The 17,795-nt window shown below is 40.0% G+C and overlaps 1 protein-coding gene across 3 annotated transcripts in view; it reads left to right on the forward strand.

Annotated features, from left to right (window-relative positions):
* The window catches only part of LOC120727829 (low-density lipoprotein receptor-related protein 8-like), an 81,607-nt gene that overhangs the window by 13,203 nt on the left and 50,609 nt on the right, over positions 1-17,795 (forward strand). For all 3 annotated transcript variants that reach the window (XM_040022370.1, XM_040022369.1, XM_040022371.1), the window contains exon 3: positions 15,584-15,706. In XM_040022370.1, coding sequence (XP_039878304.1) covers positions 15,584-15,706 — 123 coding nt within the window. The remainder of the gene's footprint in view (positions 1-15,583; positions 15,707-17,795) is intronic.

Below are 17,795 nucleotides of genomic sequence, written 5' to 3' on the forward strand. Positions count from 1 at the left end.
ATCTCTGATCTGTAACAAGTGTACCGTGCTTTTAATGGAACCATCTGAGCTTTGCATGCATGAAAGAAGCTGCGGTAAAGAGCCTAGCTGCTTTGTCACTTTCAGCTTTTCCAAAGACACTCAGTTGAAGACGTAGTTTGCTCATGCTGATGCATATATATTATAGTCTTTTACTGCAAAGAGAAACAGAGCAGAGCATTGAGGTAGCGTTGCATCTTTTGAGAGTAATGTGAGGTGTTTGGATTTATCTATGAATTATTTACCCAGTGTACTTACAACTCCAGATGATTTTCTATGCTTGGTAGCAAACATCCAGACCACATCTAACCTTGTGATCCTCTGTGCTTCGAGGTGTATTCAATCTCTTAATAATTATTACGTTTAAAGCATTTCACAGCTTATATCATGCGCATGGCATGAGGAGAAGCTGCTTTGTGCCACTTTGCTAACACAGAGAAGCTTTGGCGGTGAGGGGGGAAGCCTTTAGTCACAGTCTGAGTAATCTGTTTCTGTGGTGGGTTGGTTCAGGATTCTTTGATTGGACAGTGGGTATTTGGTGGGTCTACACTTAAGAATATCAGCTCTCACAGAGTCCATCAATAGGTGTCTGTGACTTTGTTCTTCCTGCCTGACTCCAGTGTGCAGTGTGTGAGAAGAAGAAGAAAGAAAAAAATGCATGCATTTAGAAACAGAGAAACAGACGGCCTACTCAGACGTGCAGAAGTGGGCGAATATGCGTGAGCGCGTGTTATGTTTGCATGTAACTGTCGGGTGATGTTCAAACAGCAGCTGGGATTAAAGTCTGAGCATGTCTTAATTACACTTTCTTGTTGCTAGGGGCAGACTTTCTAGAACAAGAAATTTGACCTCGGGCAGTATTACAGTTATGTTAATTTTCGTCTGCAGTGGGAAATGTAAAATCTGCTCTCAGTGCCTTGTCACAGCAATTTCAGTGGCTTAGTCTGCAGGCCAGTGAGGGTGTTTCTGAAAATTTGGTCTGCAGATGCCTTTGTGTTTTGTGCTATTGGAATCAGGTCTTTGCAAGAGAAAGGAAGGAGAGAAGAAGAAAAAGAGATGTGGCTCATTCTCTGCATAGGGTAAATGGCTAATCTCCCATTTCTCATTACAGCCCCCTGGTTAGTATAGAAATTAAAATCCAGTGTGGCACACTTTTCCTTATACGGGACTGACTATGATGTAGGCTCGCTTCATACATTTGGTTGCTGTGTAACCGAGAGTGACAAGTCACTCTTTGACTTACTCTTAAATCCAGTATTATAAACTCAAGATGCTTAATGGAAGGCCACTGGAAAGTAGACTAATGAGACCAGACATCATCCCTTCTAAAGGCTTTTAAAGACATACGGAAACAGGAATCTAATAATATAGATTGCCCACAAGTGCTTTTGTAGATTAATTTATAAAGTACAAGATCCGCATTCTAAATGAGAGAATCATCAGAGACTCAAATGCCCGTAACAAATAGCTCTGGGGCTTATTTACACTTGGATCCTGTATTGATGTAAAACCCAAATGCAACTTTTCATGTTATAGACGGATTTCCCAGCATTCCTTTTCAAAGTGAAATACTAGGCAATCACAAACGTTACCAAACTGCATTAAGGTTCTGTATCTAATTGAAGCAGAAGCTGGATTAATGTTACCCAGTGTTCCCCATTTCTTATCAAATTGGCTGCTGTGAAATAGGTCATTTAGAAAAATTACAATCTTGATTGCACCTGCTTTAGTCTGCCTATCATTTTGCTCTCAATTAATGTTTTCTCCTCCTCATAGCTGAAACCTAACCTGAAGGTGTCCTTGAAGCTATGCTTAACATAATAAGAGAGTTTATTCCTGCAATGATGGGTGCTGCTCTGAGAAACATACTGCAGGCTTTGGCATAACATCTCACTAAATCACTCAAAAGACTAAAAAGTCAAGCTTAGAGGTTTATTAACAAAGCATTTTAGTTTTGTAGCTAAGAGCTGTTGAAAAAGACACATAAACACGTTTGACTGTAAGTTAAAGTGTAGTTTTACTCAGATTATTCATACACTTCTTATATTCAGAAACACTATACACAATGAGTAACTGTACTTTAAATATTACGTATGATTGTGGTGACGTATCTCCAAGGGAGCTCTTTATTTTACTTATCACTTACTTACCTTGTTACATTAAAAAAAGAGTAAGATCTTATACAAATGTTGGTGTATTGGATAAAATCATACTACTTGAATCTGGCCAAAAATTCTTTTCACTTCAGCTTTTTTAGTTATGGTTTAGCTCTGTTGGTCTATATTTTCGTTGGATACATTGTCCTGAAATTTTGTCCCAAATAATGAATCCAAATGATAACCCTGTGACTTTAAATCCTTTATCAGCTCACACATGGACTGCTATAAAAATTGGCCACAATTGTTAGCATGCTAGCATTAGGGCTGTGCCGTATCATATTGTCTGCAAGGATACTGATATGAATTTAAGTGCTATAAAATTGTCAGATCTCTGTTGATGTGCCAAATTCTTACTACAATACTGTACTGTACCACTGGTACAGTATCATAGTTAGACATGGCCACCCTCTGATTTTTTTGAAGGACTATTTTGAACTCTTGAGCCAATGCCATCGCGATTTGATGAGCGTGAAGCAGGGCTGACTGTGGAACTGCATACTCGGTGGATAACGGCGAGTAAATCACAAGTCTGGAGACAGGTGTTTACTTAGCTCAGTGCCCAGGGCTGTTTTCCCATAGCGTCCTATAGGACTAGAAGGTGTTTTACGACAGCAGGTATCACACTCCCATATGCAGAAAGGCTATTGCAGGGACTTGAATTCAAGTTCTTGTTTTATTTTTTAGCCATCTGTAATACTAGTCTATGGTTAGTATTTACATCAAAGTACTGGTTTGCCAAATTACGGCCTGACAGAGAGGCTAACATGGCTGCATGTTATGGTTGCAAATATTTCCCATTACCAAATCTGCCTGAGAACAATAGGTCCACTTTATGAATTGTGGCAGTCAGATCTTAATAGTGAATGATAGCATTTGGTCCTGGAGTTATAATTACTTTTGATTGTTAAGAGGAATGTCTCCTGTGTTTCAGCCACATTGAAACTCAGAGGAGATTCTTCAAGTGAAGGGCAAAATTGCTTTGGGTTTGACTTAATTAATTTCCATTCCATGATTTTTTTTTTACTTCATAAAGGAATAGTCCCCCCAAAGAGGATTTAGTCAGAGCTGAAGGAATATTATCAGCAATATGATAAAAATAGTTAATTTGGCTTTAAAATACCCAAGAATACAAAAATAACAGGTCAGGGCATAGATTTTCTCCAATAAGACAGCGTAGACTTTTTGTTAGTGTACATAGAGCGATCATACTGTGTTGTCACCTGCCAAGAGAAAGAAAGACAGAAGAAGAAGAAGAAGACAAAGAAAACCCTGCATTCAGATTGTTGCTCAGCAGGTCAGACTCTCATTTTTGAATCACAGCTTTTTTCTCAGATTTCTGAAAGCCACTGTATCTACTTACACTGATGATAACACTGACTACAGTGATTCTGATGTGCATTTAAAGGCTGAAGTACTGTTGTTACTGTGTGCTGGACTATAGCCATTGTATTGGTGGTATTTGTTAAAGCTCAGATGTTTAAACACTATGATGCTGTTGCGCGTGCACTGTCGCAGTCATTGAGCGACAGGGGGTCAACAGGGGGGCTGTTCTGAGCTTGCTACCGCATTTTCAGGCGAAGATAAATATATATATTTTTATTTCTTCATCTCATCCAACTACAGCACTAAACTCGCAGTGCTGATGTTCCTAAGTGAACTGCTTTCACTGTGCTAACTTTCCTCAATCTTCCTGCTTCTTTTTTTAGGCTCATGTTATAGTTTTGAAATCCGGATCGACTGTGTTTTTATAGATGTGGACTTCCAAGATAAGAGATTTTCGCTCTACACTGGAGAGTATGAAATGCTGTCCTTTTCTATACAGGGATATCCTTGAATATCTCCTTCAAGCAAGCCTCTGAATCCCCTGCTGTGCCATTAGCAACTGATAGTAAAGTACTGTGCCTTTGCTGAATACCTGCAAGGTTAAGGTGTGTGGACAGTTTTAATTTAAAGCAAAAAATTGCAAAGAAAGATTATATGTGTGCAGTCGAGGTTTGCTGAGTGATCAGTACATATCTGAGGAAAAGTTCTTTGTAGACTGTTATAAGGCTGTGATGGGGAATGCAAGGCCAGGGACTCAACACAGACCAAACAGTACCAAAGGTTATGACCGTTACAGATTATATAAGTTATGTTCATCGGGGTCTTGGTTTGAACTCTACGCAGACTGTGTTCTTTCAGGCTATGAGGAAGGAGCATCTGGCTGCTGTGCTGATTTCTATCGAAGCATGCAGGAGAGGCTCTGGGGGAAGAGCAGCAGTGACGGTGTCAGCTGTTTGGCTGAGGGACCTGTCCTAAAACTGTGTGTGTCTGTGTGTTTTCCCTACCAGGGAGACTTTATTAACCAAAAACTCTGGGGCAGGTGACAGACTACAGCAACCAGCTTGTCTTCATTCATTTGGAGGGCACCTTATTTAGATAGTTTACCGCAATAAGCAGGTGCTTTACCGCATTTCTTTGACATTGCACTGTTATCTGCAGTGGTTGCTTATGTAATGTTTTTAAATGGTTTGCGAAGGTTGTTGTTTCTGTGTGTGAACGGTCAGAGAATCAGCCATTTATCAAAAGTTAAGCCTTCACCGTTTTATCTTAACACAAGAGGCCACTCCATCTGTCTGGTAGGATTAGATTTATTCTGAAGGCTCCTGTTTTTCTGCTCATTTCTGATAAAAGTAGGATTTGGGGCTGCATTCACTAGCTCTAACTGTGGAAAAGTGTGCATAATCTGACCCTTGCTGTGGACTTAGAGACAGCAGTAGGGGCTGGTTCCTATTTAAACTTTGCCTGCAGGACATTCGTGTCACGTTGATGTAACACAAACCACATTCAACACATGAAACAAGGTAGTTCATCAAAGATGTACTCCTCTCTACTCGGTGCAGACTCATTTCATTCCCTCTGTTACACCCTCTTCTTGTGTGGTTCCCATCACTTTTTCTAGCAGCTTTACTCTTGAAGCTATGTCTTTCATATTTCACTGGTAATGTCTTCTGGGCTCCTCTCTGACACTCCTGGGGTCTGATTGTTCTCCCTGCTGAATCATTAGCTGGCTGCTGGATTTAATATAGGGAACACAGTGGAGAGAAGTACCTGTACCACCAAGTGTAACTGCAGAACCACTTATACAGTAATGGTTTTAACTCCATGAGTAAACTCCAACTGTATTCTTAGATTCACCTTCTGGTGTCTGATATGATCTCTTTTCTTATCTTTTTTTTCTAAATTACAACTTATACATAAATTTTAAATCCCATAAATTCATAAATGTAGTGTAAATAGAGCCTGTAGGTACTGTTTCCGTGTCTGCAACCAAATTCCTGGAAACTGAAACGGCGCTAAGTAGAAATTAGTTGCTTTCTAAAATGCAGTAAGATCTTACTGGCTCATGTCTCTTTTTCATGCTTCACTGAATAACATGCTGAGTCCTCTGCAAAATTGGACTTGCCTTTAGTTTGTATAAAGGCACAGTGTATTCCAGTGACAGTGCCAGGTTATAGGATGAAACTGTTGACATATGGCTGTAGATCAACCATATTTTGTGTCTCTAAACCAGGAAAAACACACAGGAAGAAAGGATTGTAACAGAAGGTCAGACACATGGAGAAGGCGTCACGCAGTGAACGCTGGTGTACGTGTGTATGTGTGTCGTCCTATATTTGTGTGTTTGCTTCTCTTGGCAAGCTTGTCTTGTAAGCGCCAATGTATGCGTTATATCTGCAACATTTGTCAGTGTGTCAGCTCTGTGGTAGGGTGTACACGGGAGTGTGCCTGTCCACCCACGTGTGTACTTCGTATATGAGCTTGAAGATCAAAAGGCAGCAGACTGTCGCAGGAGCGTGAAAAAAAGCTCCAAAAAGGCTTGAAAACCTCTTGAGAAACTGAGATACAGATGTGTCCTTTTGCTTTCTTACAGATGCTTGTGCACAATCCACTATACTTCGGTGTGATGTTGCTCCATGATACTATTGGCTTCAAGGTAAATCTCTAGGGATTTAGCTAAGTTGGACCTAAAAAGTCTTCACTAAAAAATATCACTCCCGGGCTTCCTAAAGGTGACTAAGGAGCTTTTTAAGCTGAGGCTGCCCAGTCTCTTGCTTATAAAGGTGGTTTTTGTGTCAATGTGACCTGACAGGGAGGGAGAGAAAATATGTCTTTTTGGAGGCTGTGGGCTATAATTAGCACAGTGTAAGTCTTTGGCCAGTACACAAGGTCAGAAGAAATGCTGGGCAGTGAATAGCAATAAGTAGCCTCCCTTACCTCCGGCATTCTGCATCACAGCGTTATGAGTTTAGTAATTATAGATGTGTGGTAGTCTTTACATGATTGTTATCAGCCACAAGTCGGGCATGACTTTTTCTTGCCATATTAGTTTTACATGGCTATTTCACCTACAATCAAAGTTTTATTGATTTTTTTTAATGTTGCCGATTAAAACTGAGCACTGAAAGGAGTGGTGGAGTTCACGCTTTTCAGAATACTTCGTCCGTCAGTGTGCAATTTTTAGGCAAGTGTGATTGCACTTGTGTGCTACTTCACTGACGTGTTGAGTATTGAACATTAAATGTAATTTGCCAGAGATTAAATAAAAGTATTGGATCATCTATTAAATATAGACTCCATTCTTAAAATAGAAGTGCTTTGCTGAAACTTTATTTTCATGTGACTATTTTCTCAGTATTACTGAACCAACATAGATACAAGCAGTTGCCTAGAAACAGACAAAGTGGTTCTGATGTGCCTGTATGCTTATCTTCTTTTAATGAGTTCAGTGTCTCTTGTATAAAAATCCTGAACTCTTTTCACCCCTTAGTTTTTAACCATTTCCTGTTTTATTTTGAAATCATTCACTTTTTTCACTATATATATATCTTCTATTATTATTTTTTTATATATATTTTGTTGCTGTTGTTTTGTTTTGTTTGCCCAGCCAGGTGCCTTCCTGTGTATTACACTAAGCTCTCAGTTAAAGTTTGCGATTTTGTGAGGATACTGTGGGATCTTTTTCTGCGCCCTGTGTTTGTATCCTCCTCTCCCGGGGATCGGCATTCCCTTACAAATTTAAAAAAAATGTTTGTTGTTGGTTTAGATATCACAGCTTCTGTCTTAATATTTAGAATGGTATAAAGGCTGTTTAGAAGGACCCCCCCACACACACAGTGAGTGTTTCTCTTTTATTTCACGACCCATAGCCGTGTACTTTCTGGGTTGGCACACACACTTGCACTGCAGCTCTCCCAGATTGCGCACACCTCCTGACGAAGCCTGCTTCCTCTCCACTCCAGTGTCACTAAAAGCAGTAGAGAGCTCCTTCAGTGCCATCACCATCACCTGTCCGCTCACCTGCCTGGCACCACCCCTTGAGCTCACTGCACCACCCCTCCCCTGCAGCTGAGTGAGGGACCACACCTCTGCCACAGGTTGTAATGTCATATCAGTAATCAAAAACTCAAGGCCCATCTTCTGGCCAATTAGACCCAAATAATGAAGCTTTAAATCACCATAACTTTGAATAGTAACAACCATCATTTATCACATGCTATTTTAATTGCAGCCCAGAAATGTAGGTCACGGTGGGGGTAATCAATCCATTCTCCTGGCTTTATCTTATTTTATTTGGTCAGTTTGTCCAAAAGGATGAAATGCACAGCACACAAGAGGGAAAAAGGGGAGATTTCATCTGTAGATGCCACTACTTGGCTCTGTGTTTTTTTTTGGATCAATACTCTATCAACCAGTGCTGAGCTAGAGCTTAGTCCTGTGTGGCTTTTCATCTTCCTGTTGGTTCCAGTGGCTCACCACTGACCACACAGACCTGAGTGACAGGAGAAAATACGTAATGACATCCTCTATTGACAGATAACAACAGATAAATCGAATCAATAAGAGAAATTGTTTGCTGCTCTGAGGAGACTTAGCCAAGCTACATGAAGTTTCTCTGCACAGGCATGTATCTTAGTTAAAGGTAATGTAAATGCCAGAATTAATCTAATTAAATCCTGAAATTATTCGCGAAGAAACAATTTCAGGAACAGCTTGTCCCAAGTGTTGTCGATGCTACGCTGTATTTTGTATGCTATCATGATATCCCATTAATTTTAGCAGGGTTAGTCATTTGCATGCTGGTTTAAGCTAACGGGATACATAATGTTTCCTGCTTCGACAACACTCCCCTACTTCACTCTGAGCTAATGAGGCCATTTGTCTTCTGATCCACAGGAGAATGTGCTTATCACTGCATTACCTATTAAGCTTCTCATGGCCCCCAAAATGAAAGTGCTGTCATTAATATCCTTCACGGTGAAAAAAAATCAGAAGGAAGAAAATAATTCTTCTCCAAGGGGCCGGGTGTGTGTGTGTTTTTATGCATGTGAATGTCAGGTGATTGAAAGCTGTCTGCTTTTTTGCTCCAGAGCATCACTGAGTGATTGAGTGTGCTCTGCTCTTGACTCGGCACATTAATATGTTCACTCAGTCACACGACCACGTGTCCCCACAGAAAGGTTTACATTTTGAAACTTCATACTTGGAAATTGTTACTATTTCAAACATCCCAAAATACATAGAAATAAAATAATTTCTTGGTTTTTGTCATATGATTTCACACACACCGCATGTTAATAAAAATAGTCAAAATTGATCAAATTTAGGTTGTGAATATTTGAAATGACAAATCATCTGAACCAGTATTTAAAGATGCACAACCCCTGTACCAAAAAAAGCTTGTGACATGGCATAAATTTAAATTAAAACAGAGTGCAATGATATGCAAATCTCATTTAAAAAAATGCACATTTTATTTAAAACTTAAAGCATATCCATTTTTTAAACTGAGCAGAAGTACAATTTTTTAAAAAAATGTAAGCTCATTTTGAATTTGATGGCAGCAACATGTTGCAAAAAAAATTTGGGCCAGGCCAAGTTTAGCACGGTGTTGCATCCTGTCTTCTTTTAACAACAATCCATAAACATCTGGGAACTGAGGAGAACAGCTGTTGGACTTTTGGGAGAAGAATGTTGCCCGATTCTTCTGTGATACAGGATTGTAGCTTCTCAGCAGTCCTGTATCATTTCATGGTGAAAGGTCTGGACTGCAGGAAGGACACAGATGCATATGGCTTAGCACTGACTTGCTGAAATATGCAAGGAGATCCTGTTTCTCTTCTCTGAAATTTATAGAATTTCAATTTTGGGTGATGAAACTTTGCCTCAGTCTATTTTAAATGAGCTTTGGCCCAGAGAAGACAGCAGCATTTCTGGATCATGTTCACATATGGCTTCTTCTTTACACGTTAGAGCCTGCATTTGCATAAACTGCATTTGTAGATGTCACAGTGAGCTGTGTTTCACAAACAAACGGTTCCTGAGCACATGCAGTAATTTCCATGGCAAAATCAGCCTTATTGTTACCGCTGAGCTTCCTGAAGCCGATTATATGGTCGAGCAAAGGTACCGCGTTCGCTGTCCGCTCCACTCCAGGGACTGCCCGTCTGCCTGCACTGGGCTCTGTTGTCAGTTGGAAGCAGTGTAAAAAGTATGTGTTACAACCGGTCTTTGGGCCACTGATGTTACTGCTGTTGTTGGTACGTCAGTCAGTCGCGAAGGAAAGCAAAGTTATAACATATAAAGAGCTGAAGTGAAACCGAGTGTTAAAAGCTATTAAAAGTGTGCACTGCAGCCACTGTCTGTGTTTTTCATACTGTATTTCTTCTGAAGTTTTTTTGGTGGCGCTCTGGTGAACTCCGCTGTCGCCCCCTTTTCTGTTCCAGCCCACTTGTCAATCAGTCAACATTCAGCAGTCGCTCAAGTCACCTGCATCCGACAACGTGCAGTCAGGATCTTGGAGAATTGCACCGGAGAGAGTCTCGGGTGGTTGTCTCTGTCTGGCTGAAAAGTATATGTGAACAGATGCGTTTGCAGGACCATAAAACCATCCTGGGGGCACGAAGACCAAGGACATCCAGCTTTTTGTAAACTGGATCTTTGAAGCTTGTCCTTTCTAAGATGTTCTTTTTATACCCAGTCATGTTACTGACCTGTTACTAATTAACCTAATTAGTTGCAAGATGTTTGCCCAGCTGTTTACTTTTTTAAATTACCACTTACTTTTCCAGTCTTTTGTTGCCATGTCTCATTTTTTTTTTAAAATATATTGCAGACATCAAATTCAAAATTAGCTAATATTTCAATGAAAAAGTAAAATGTCTCAGTTTAAACATTTGGTGTTTTTATATTTTATTGTGAATAAAATATGGGCTCATGAGATTTTTGCAGATCTTTGAGTTCTGTATTTATTTAATTTTTTTCATATAGTGTCTGGTCTTTTTTTGAATTGGGGTTATAAGATGTTATCACATATCTGCTGAAGCTACACTTTTCTTCCCAATTTTCCAACAGAGGTACATGTGAAAATACAAATCGCTTACACAGTAAGATCAGATATTAAACAGTTTTTAACCTGTCAGGTCTCTAACACAAAGTCTGTGCCATGCTCGATTTTGCTGAAGAAAGATTAGCTTCTTTACCAGCCAAGTGTTTTTAGTAATGAGACTGTCTGGTGATGATTGTCTCATGTTTGCTACATGACAACAAGCAGAAGCCAGTGCAGAAGCGCCAAACACTGCAGTTCCTCTACGTGCCACTTGAGGCTGGCCCCGAAAGGTGGTCAATCCCCATAGACTTCCATGTTAAAATTGTTTTAACCTCTATGGAGCCCTTTAAAAATCATATATGTGGATACTTGAATTAAATTTTGTAGCTTTTCCAGCAGATTTGACTAATAACATGGCTTGTGTGGTATAGTTTGTGACTCAGTTTTGTGAGTTCTGTGAGTGAAATTCTAGTGTTTTGTTAGTATTTTAGCATTAGTTAGCCAATATGTGCATCTCTGCACCTGTACAGCTTCTAGATGCAGCTTGGTAGCCAAGCTGGGAAGCGCCCTCTCAACCAAATATTGTCACATATCGTTCTAAAAAATCCAACATGGTGGTGGCTAAATGTGCCGTCCACGAGATGAAGTCTCAAATGCTATATTAATCTAGATAATCTATAGATCTGGCCTGATTCTCACAATATAGTCATGCCGTTCATTTGTGAAATTGACAATAAGAAGAGTTAAAGGGAGAATAGAAAGAGTTTATTACTATGCTAGCAACTGCATGAAGCTTTACTTAGCCATTAGCCAACAGTGCTCAATAGCCTTGTAATTTCAGAATCTAAAATCTAAATGCTTATTTATCCAGCTATGTGAACTTTTAGCTTGTTAAACTGAGATGCTAACATGACAGCACTGACATGACACTCGGGTAACAAAAATACTATTAGTTTTGCAGGTAAAAGATGTTGCCTGGAGATGGAATTTAAAATTTAAAATTGAAATAAGAACACAAAGAGGGGGGAAATCCTTTCCAGGCCAACATGTTGGGCCAGTTGAGTGACCAACCATGTCGTTGCTATCTTTTTAGCCATGTAGCTATCTTACATTAAAAGCAAAAAAAAAAAAAAGAAAAAAAAAAAAGTTTAAAGCTTGGTAGAAGCTCCTCAAGGCATGATAAAGCATATTTCATTGCAATTTATACACTAACACCCCCACCGCTGAGGAAAATCACATATCAGTCACATCAGCAGTGAGCCAAACTGACTTATATCTTATTCATATAAGGCTCAGCATCAGCCAAATGTAACAGCAAAACCAATACTCCATAGAGGCCTGCCAAACACATCCACTTGAATGGTTTTTAAGAAAGATGAAAAGGAACTGGAGCAGTGAAATGTTGACAACATCAGCCTCAGAGGAGGAGGTTCCAGGTGGGTTTGCCAGAGCGTAGAGCTCCTTCCCACTGTACCTCCTCTAGGAGACATAACATGGCTGGGTGAACTCCCCTGTACAGCACCTTCATTCTCCCTGTGTCACGTCCCATTTGTAATGCTCACGACACGAGAATCAAACGACACTGGATTGCTTTTGTTTTTGAATTTTCTCAGATGCACGAGAGGCGTGCCTCTGTGTAATTGTCTGCCATTTATACTTAAACAAAGAGATGTACTGTTTTCAGCGTGTAGCTCTGCAATGCATGTGAGTAGTTGTGTGTAATTCATGTCAAGGGGATTTAAGTTCAGTAAGTGCTTTCTTTGGCAAATGCAGTACAGTAATATTGCCTGTTCCTATACAGTAAACAGTGTCCATTAGGAATCCATAAAGCATTATTATTGTTTGTCACCATTAGTCTTTGTCGCTATTATTCACTTGTTATTTCTCAGCTTTCCATCTAATGGCCTACCTCCTTCTGATTCCCTTGTCACTTTCCCCTTCAGCCCACCCTCATGGTCCCCACGCCCCACGAGCCTAACATTTTAAAATGTTTCCTAATTAAAGCAGAAAGTCATTCCAAGCAGATGGCATGAGCTGGCCTAAGTAATTATTGCCAAGTGAACCATGGCCCCTGTAGACCTTGACTGAAATGAGTCGCAGGCTCAGTTGTACTGAGTAAGAAGCTCAGCATCTCAGCAAGAAACTGCATGACATGGGCACGCTTGACCTGGAGGGGCCACATACTGGATCAGTGTGAGATTTTCAAAGACTTTGTCATGCGATCAAAAACAGTCTTAAGCACACCCTTAACCAGCATACCACAGAACCTTACGCTCTCATCCTGCCCCATCTTTCTTTTCGTTCATCTCACGGGAGTCAAACTAATTAACACGATATTAATACCCATCCAGAGATTTGAATGCAGAGGAATGAAAGGTTTGTTTGGGAAGTTAAAAATGTTCAACTTGGTACTGAATAAAACATTCACCGTGCTGTGGCTTTTTCGAGGATTTGTAGGGAAGATCTTATGAGTCTAATTATTCTGTCGCAGGAGGTGTGGTACCTTTAAAGCTTGTATTGTGCCCGTGGGTACCCTGTGTGTTCCTTTTCCTTCTTTACCCTGCCAAACCTACATGAGTGATGATATATTTTAGAAATATGCATGTGTGTTGCAGGAAGCACACAGTTTGCATCTTTAAAAGTGATGTGCGCACACTGCTAATGAGTTTATACACTTGAGGGGAAGATGGGTTAAAAGGATATCGCAATCCCCTGTTTGCCACATATTGTCTGTCTTCACCTTTAGTGAAAGCCCACATTACTAATGAGGACTCGTGTGTCACTTAAGCTACTTAAGCACCGCTCTGGAAAACCAGCACACTTTAAGCGACTCAAGAAAAATAACCATCAAAGGGTTTTTGCTTTGTTTTGTGGTAAACTTAGAGGCCTGGGATTTACACAAGCTGAGAAAAAAGGAAGGAACGACCTAGGGTTGAAAGAACAAAAGCAGTAGAGAGGGGGAGTCGTGGAGAAAGGGGAGTGTTTCTCTCAGTAATGTAATAGGGTCAGCTCATAACGTTTTGCAAGAAAAGGCGAGAACGAATGTTAATTTAGAATTTTTTCAAGTTAATGAGACAGCGGTCTGTGATAAACACACTCACTGCTGAAATGCATGTTTATTGGAGCGACCCTGTTACACACTTAATAATTTCCTCTAATAACGTCAGCAGGGTTGAGTTGTTACTGGTTTGACGCCGACTATAGGCACAGGAGAAATCGGAGAACGGGGTAATTAACAGGTTTTACAATTACAATACATTAGAGACAAGCAGGTTCCTATTTAAGTGCTTCTTGGTGACAGCTGACTGCTTTGAGGTGGGTGTGCAGTCAACCTGCTGCACGCTGCTCTGATGGGTTGTGAAAAACAACATTGAACACCTACCCCTCAAATGAATACTATGAAATATTCAGGCACTGCCATAGTTTATCCTGAGTAACATACACTCTTCAGCACAATGGTAAGTGTGCATATCAGTGTCAGCACTAAGATAAAATCCACCTTTTCTCCCAAAGTGAATTTGTAAAGGACACAGACAGCATCTGGTGGTAAATTTAAATAATATAATACTTCACAGGTTGTCATCCATAAAAGTGCACACACAGGACCGAGCATGCAAATTGCACACTGCTCAGTATACAATGCATGATGCTACATTACAGTACATGATGCAATACATTGTAAAGTAATGCAGTGTGTCCCAGGAATGTGCTTGCAGTTTAAATGTTACTCTTGCTCCTCTACCATTGCTCCCCAACAATTTGCGAATTTCATTTTGCCGGGAAACAGCAGGATATTATTTACACATGCTCAAAGAGAGGTTTAAATTTAAAGACTCATCTTACCTCTTTATTGGAACTACAAGCATATTGCTCGTGGTGCAGGAGCTGAAGTTGAAGTCCTTCACAGTGTTTGACCTAAAGGTTTGTTATAGCTGTGGCATAGAGAAGGAAATGTCGGACATCAAGAGAAACCTTTTTTGCCCAATGTTTGACGACAGCAAATAAAACCAAGGTCAAGAAAGAAGTTGCAGTAGTAGGAGCACTGCTAGGAAAGCCTTTTGAAAAATCTTTCTCTATTTCTTTACAGCCCCTCAGCTAGATTTAAGCTCCCAGGACAACTCTAAATGCTATATCTAATTTGAAACATCAGTGCCAACATGGGAGCCAGCTTTGAAACAGTCGTGGCAGTGTAACAGCACCACAGATCGCAGCTGAGGGCTTTTAGCCAGTGATTTATTAGACTGTAGCACAGGTCCAGCTGAAGAAATTGAATGGCTCTGCCCTCTGCCTGTATCCGACTCTCTTGCAATACTAGCAGCTTAGGTGCTACGAGTGGAGAGTACTTTTTAAAAATTTGTATTTTATGTGTGTGTGTGTATCTGTGTCAAGAGTTCATGTTTTACGTTACACTTTAAACAAAGTTGATGAGAGTTTTTTGGATGGTAACAGTAAAAAGCTCTCGGCTGTTGGTGAAAGTTTTCTTCTTCTTGCTTAAACAGGCCTTTTTTCCTGACTCGTGTTTTTTTTGATTTCCAATTCTCAGCACGCCTGACATGTTTATCAGCCCGTGGCCTTGCTGGCGTGTAACTTTCCATCGTAAACAGGTTTGCGAGGTAAAAGGTTTAACCTCCCTGAGCTTGTAGTGTTCGGCAATCAACATCCATTTCACTGCTCTGTGATGGAAAACCTGAAGGAGAGATTAGACTGTTTTTGGAGATCAGCAGATTGAGGGAGGGGGAGGAAGAACGCGGAGGGAGAGGCAGTGCAATGAATAAAAGTCAAGAAAATGGGGAAAGTGTAGATAATTAGTGGAGGATATCTGGAAGGAGAGCATGCACTATAGAGAACTGCACAGGAATAATGTAAGAAATGATGAGACTGATCTCTGATGAGGGGAATAATTGCAGGGATTATGATAACTCTACCAATTTCATGACAGAAATCAAGTTCTGCTGCAGACTATATATGGCTTTAACTATTTTTCTAACATCCTGTCTTGATTCTTTTCTGCTCTGTCTGTGCTTCTCTGTCTGAGCAGCCAGGAAAACATGTGCCCCAGCAGAGTTTGCTTGTTTGAATGGGCAGTGTGTCCCAGGACGCTGGCGCTGTGACGGGGAACCAGAGTGTCCGGATGGGTCCGATGAGGCAGAGGAGACTTGCAGTAAGTGACATCATTCAGCTGATCACATTACTTGTAGTATAAAGCACTTTGAATTCAAGAACCAGACCATTTAGCATTCACCATCAAGATCAATTTGAAATTTGTTTTCAACTTAGTTTTATAGCACAGCTGGTGTCATGGTCACTTTATGAACATTTTACACACCAAGTCAAGCCAAGTTTAGTCAATTAATGCACAGAACTAGAGGTTGTTTCACAGTGGTAGTGTTCTAAAAGGCTAATAAATGCATCCAAACAGCCTGGAAGGAAGGTGCCAGACTGTCAAAGTTTTGTCAGAGGGCCACCATCACCCTGTCACTAAGAGTGTGTGTACAATCTTTCAGACAGACACAAAAAAGAGATAAAGAAAGTCAAGTTCTGACTATATGTTTTTGTAAAATTCTACCATCAGTGGACTGATTTGTCTAAATTTGCATGTCGCAGTTTGGGACTGCAGTCAGTGGCCCGAAGGAAGCTTTTAGTTCTTTGGAGTTCCTGGGAGGAAGAAATAGTTCTGGATACTTTGGGTGTAGTTTGTGTTTGTGCCATATTGGACTTTAATTATGTCAATGCGAAAATTGCATCAAAACTACAAAAACCAGTTCACTGTTTTTAATATTAACTTAAACTTCTCCAGCAACTTGTAACGTCAGTCAGACTCATTGGCACTGTGCAAAAAAGAAGCCGTGGCTAGCAAAGTATATTGCTAGTGGGGTTTTGGGGGTATTTTGTGTGCTGCGTTTAGATCACACCTTCTTCTTTGTGGTGTTGCCTCCTGTTAAACCTGTACTCAAGTTTTTAATTTCCTTCGTTATCATGGCTGTGATGGCAGTTAAGTTACCCCCCCTGTCTCCACTCGCCCACGCACTTCAGTATTCAGCAGTGTCTGATGCTGAGTGCAATAAAGGCCTTGATTCGTTTTCTGCCAAGCTGTTAGAACCTGGGACATCTGGCTGGCTCACTTGTAGACCCTGCCAGTCTCACTCTCCCACACACAGATACTGACAGCGTAAGGTGAGTTGACTCCATATCCAAGCAGGGACTCAAGTGTGGGAGGCTTGAGCCCGTTAATTGTTTTCCGTCTTTGACTGATAATTTTCTCTTTCTCCCCTTGCTGCTTGAGACTCTCTTGGGGTCAAACATCAGACAAAGCACAGAAATAACCTCACTCATACATAATAAGCTCTTAAGAAGAGGTAGAGAATAAATGCACAACGGAATATAGCTTCAAAAATCTGTTCATTGGGCAAATGATATCCTCAGTAATATTACATTAATAATAAAACTGTATTAGAGTTTAAACATTATAGAATCAGCACATAATATGTTTGTATGTATGATTATGATCAAAATGATAATAACAATTATATTGAGATCACAGTTATTTGTCACAATTAATCATTGATTTGAGTTTATTTGAACTTTCATGTAAACATAACACATTCACATTCATTTTAAGTTTGTGTTAGATCTTTGCATTAAAAAATGGTCCCTCTTTTTTACCTACATAAAGTGCAGGTCTTAGAAGAACAATAAAAAAATATATAAATTAGCATAGAATAAATCAATGGGGAACTGTGTTCACTTTTACATTGTGGTACGTGCCAGTTAATGAAAAGTTCTTTTATTAAATAAGGTGTTTATTCATGTGGCCTAAGTACATCTCCTACAAGCTACATATAAAAAATTTCTCTTTCATTGTACCTGCATGATAGATGTGAATAAAACAAAGTCCTCAACAGCCCTCGTTTTGCATACAGTATTGCCACTTTGGAGAAATAACCGAGCGAGGGGATAATCTTTCCTCCAAGTAAGGTGACTATTTTCCTGAAACCTCAGTTACTTACTGTATTCATTGAACATATTTTTGGGGAGTGCACTGATGATTTCACTTTGTCTTTATGAGCTGGTTGGATTATTTAAACATCTGAGTTGGTGTTGGCCAATTCACGTTGGCAAACATTGTGTTTTCTTTCGTGGCCTTCATGCATTCAATTTTGTGGTTCGTTTTTCCATGAGGGGTTTAAAAGTTCTATAAGTAAGATTTGTTTCATCACACTTCTGTGTTTGCTGTAGTCTGAGCTTCATTA

This window comes from Simochromis diagramma, unplaced genomic scaffold, assembly GCF_900408965.1.
Source record: "Simochromis diagramma unplaced genomic scaffold, fSimDia1.1 OVJJ01000205.1, whole genome shotgun sequence".
In the NCBI taxonomy this organism is placed as follows: Eukaryota; Metazoa; Chordata; class Actinopteri; order Cichliformes; family Cichlidae; genus Simochromis; species Simochromis diagramma.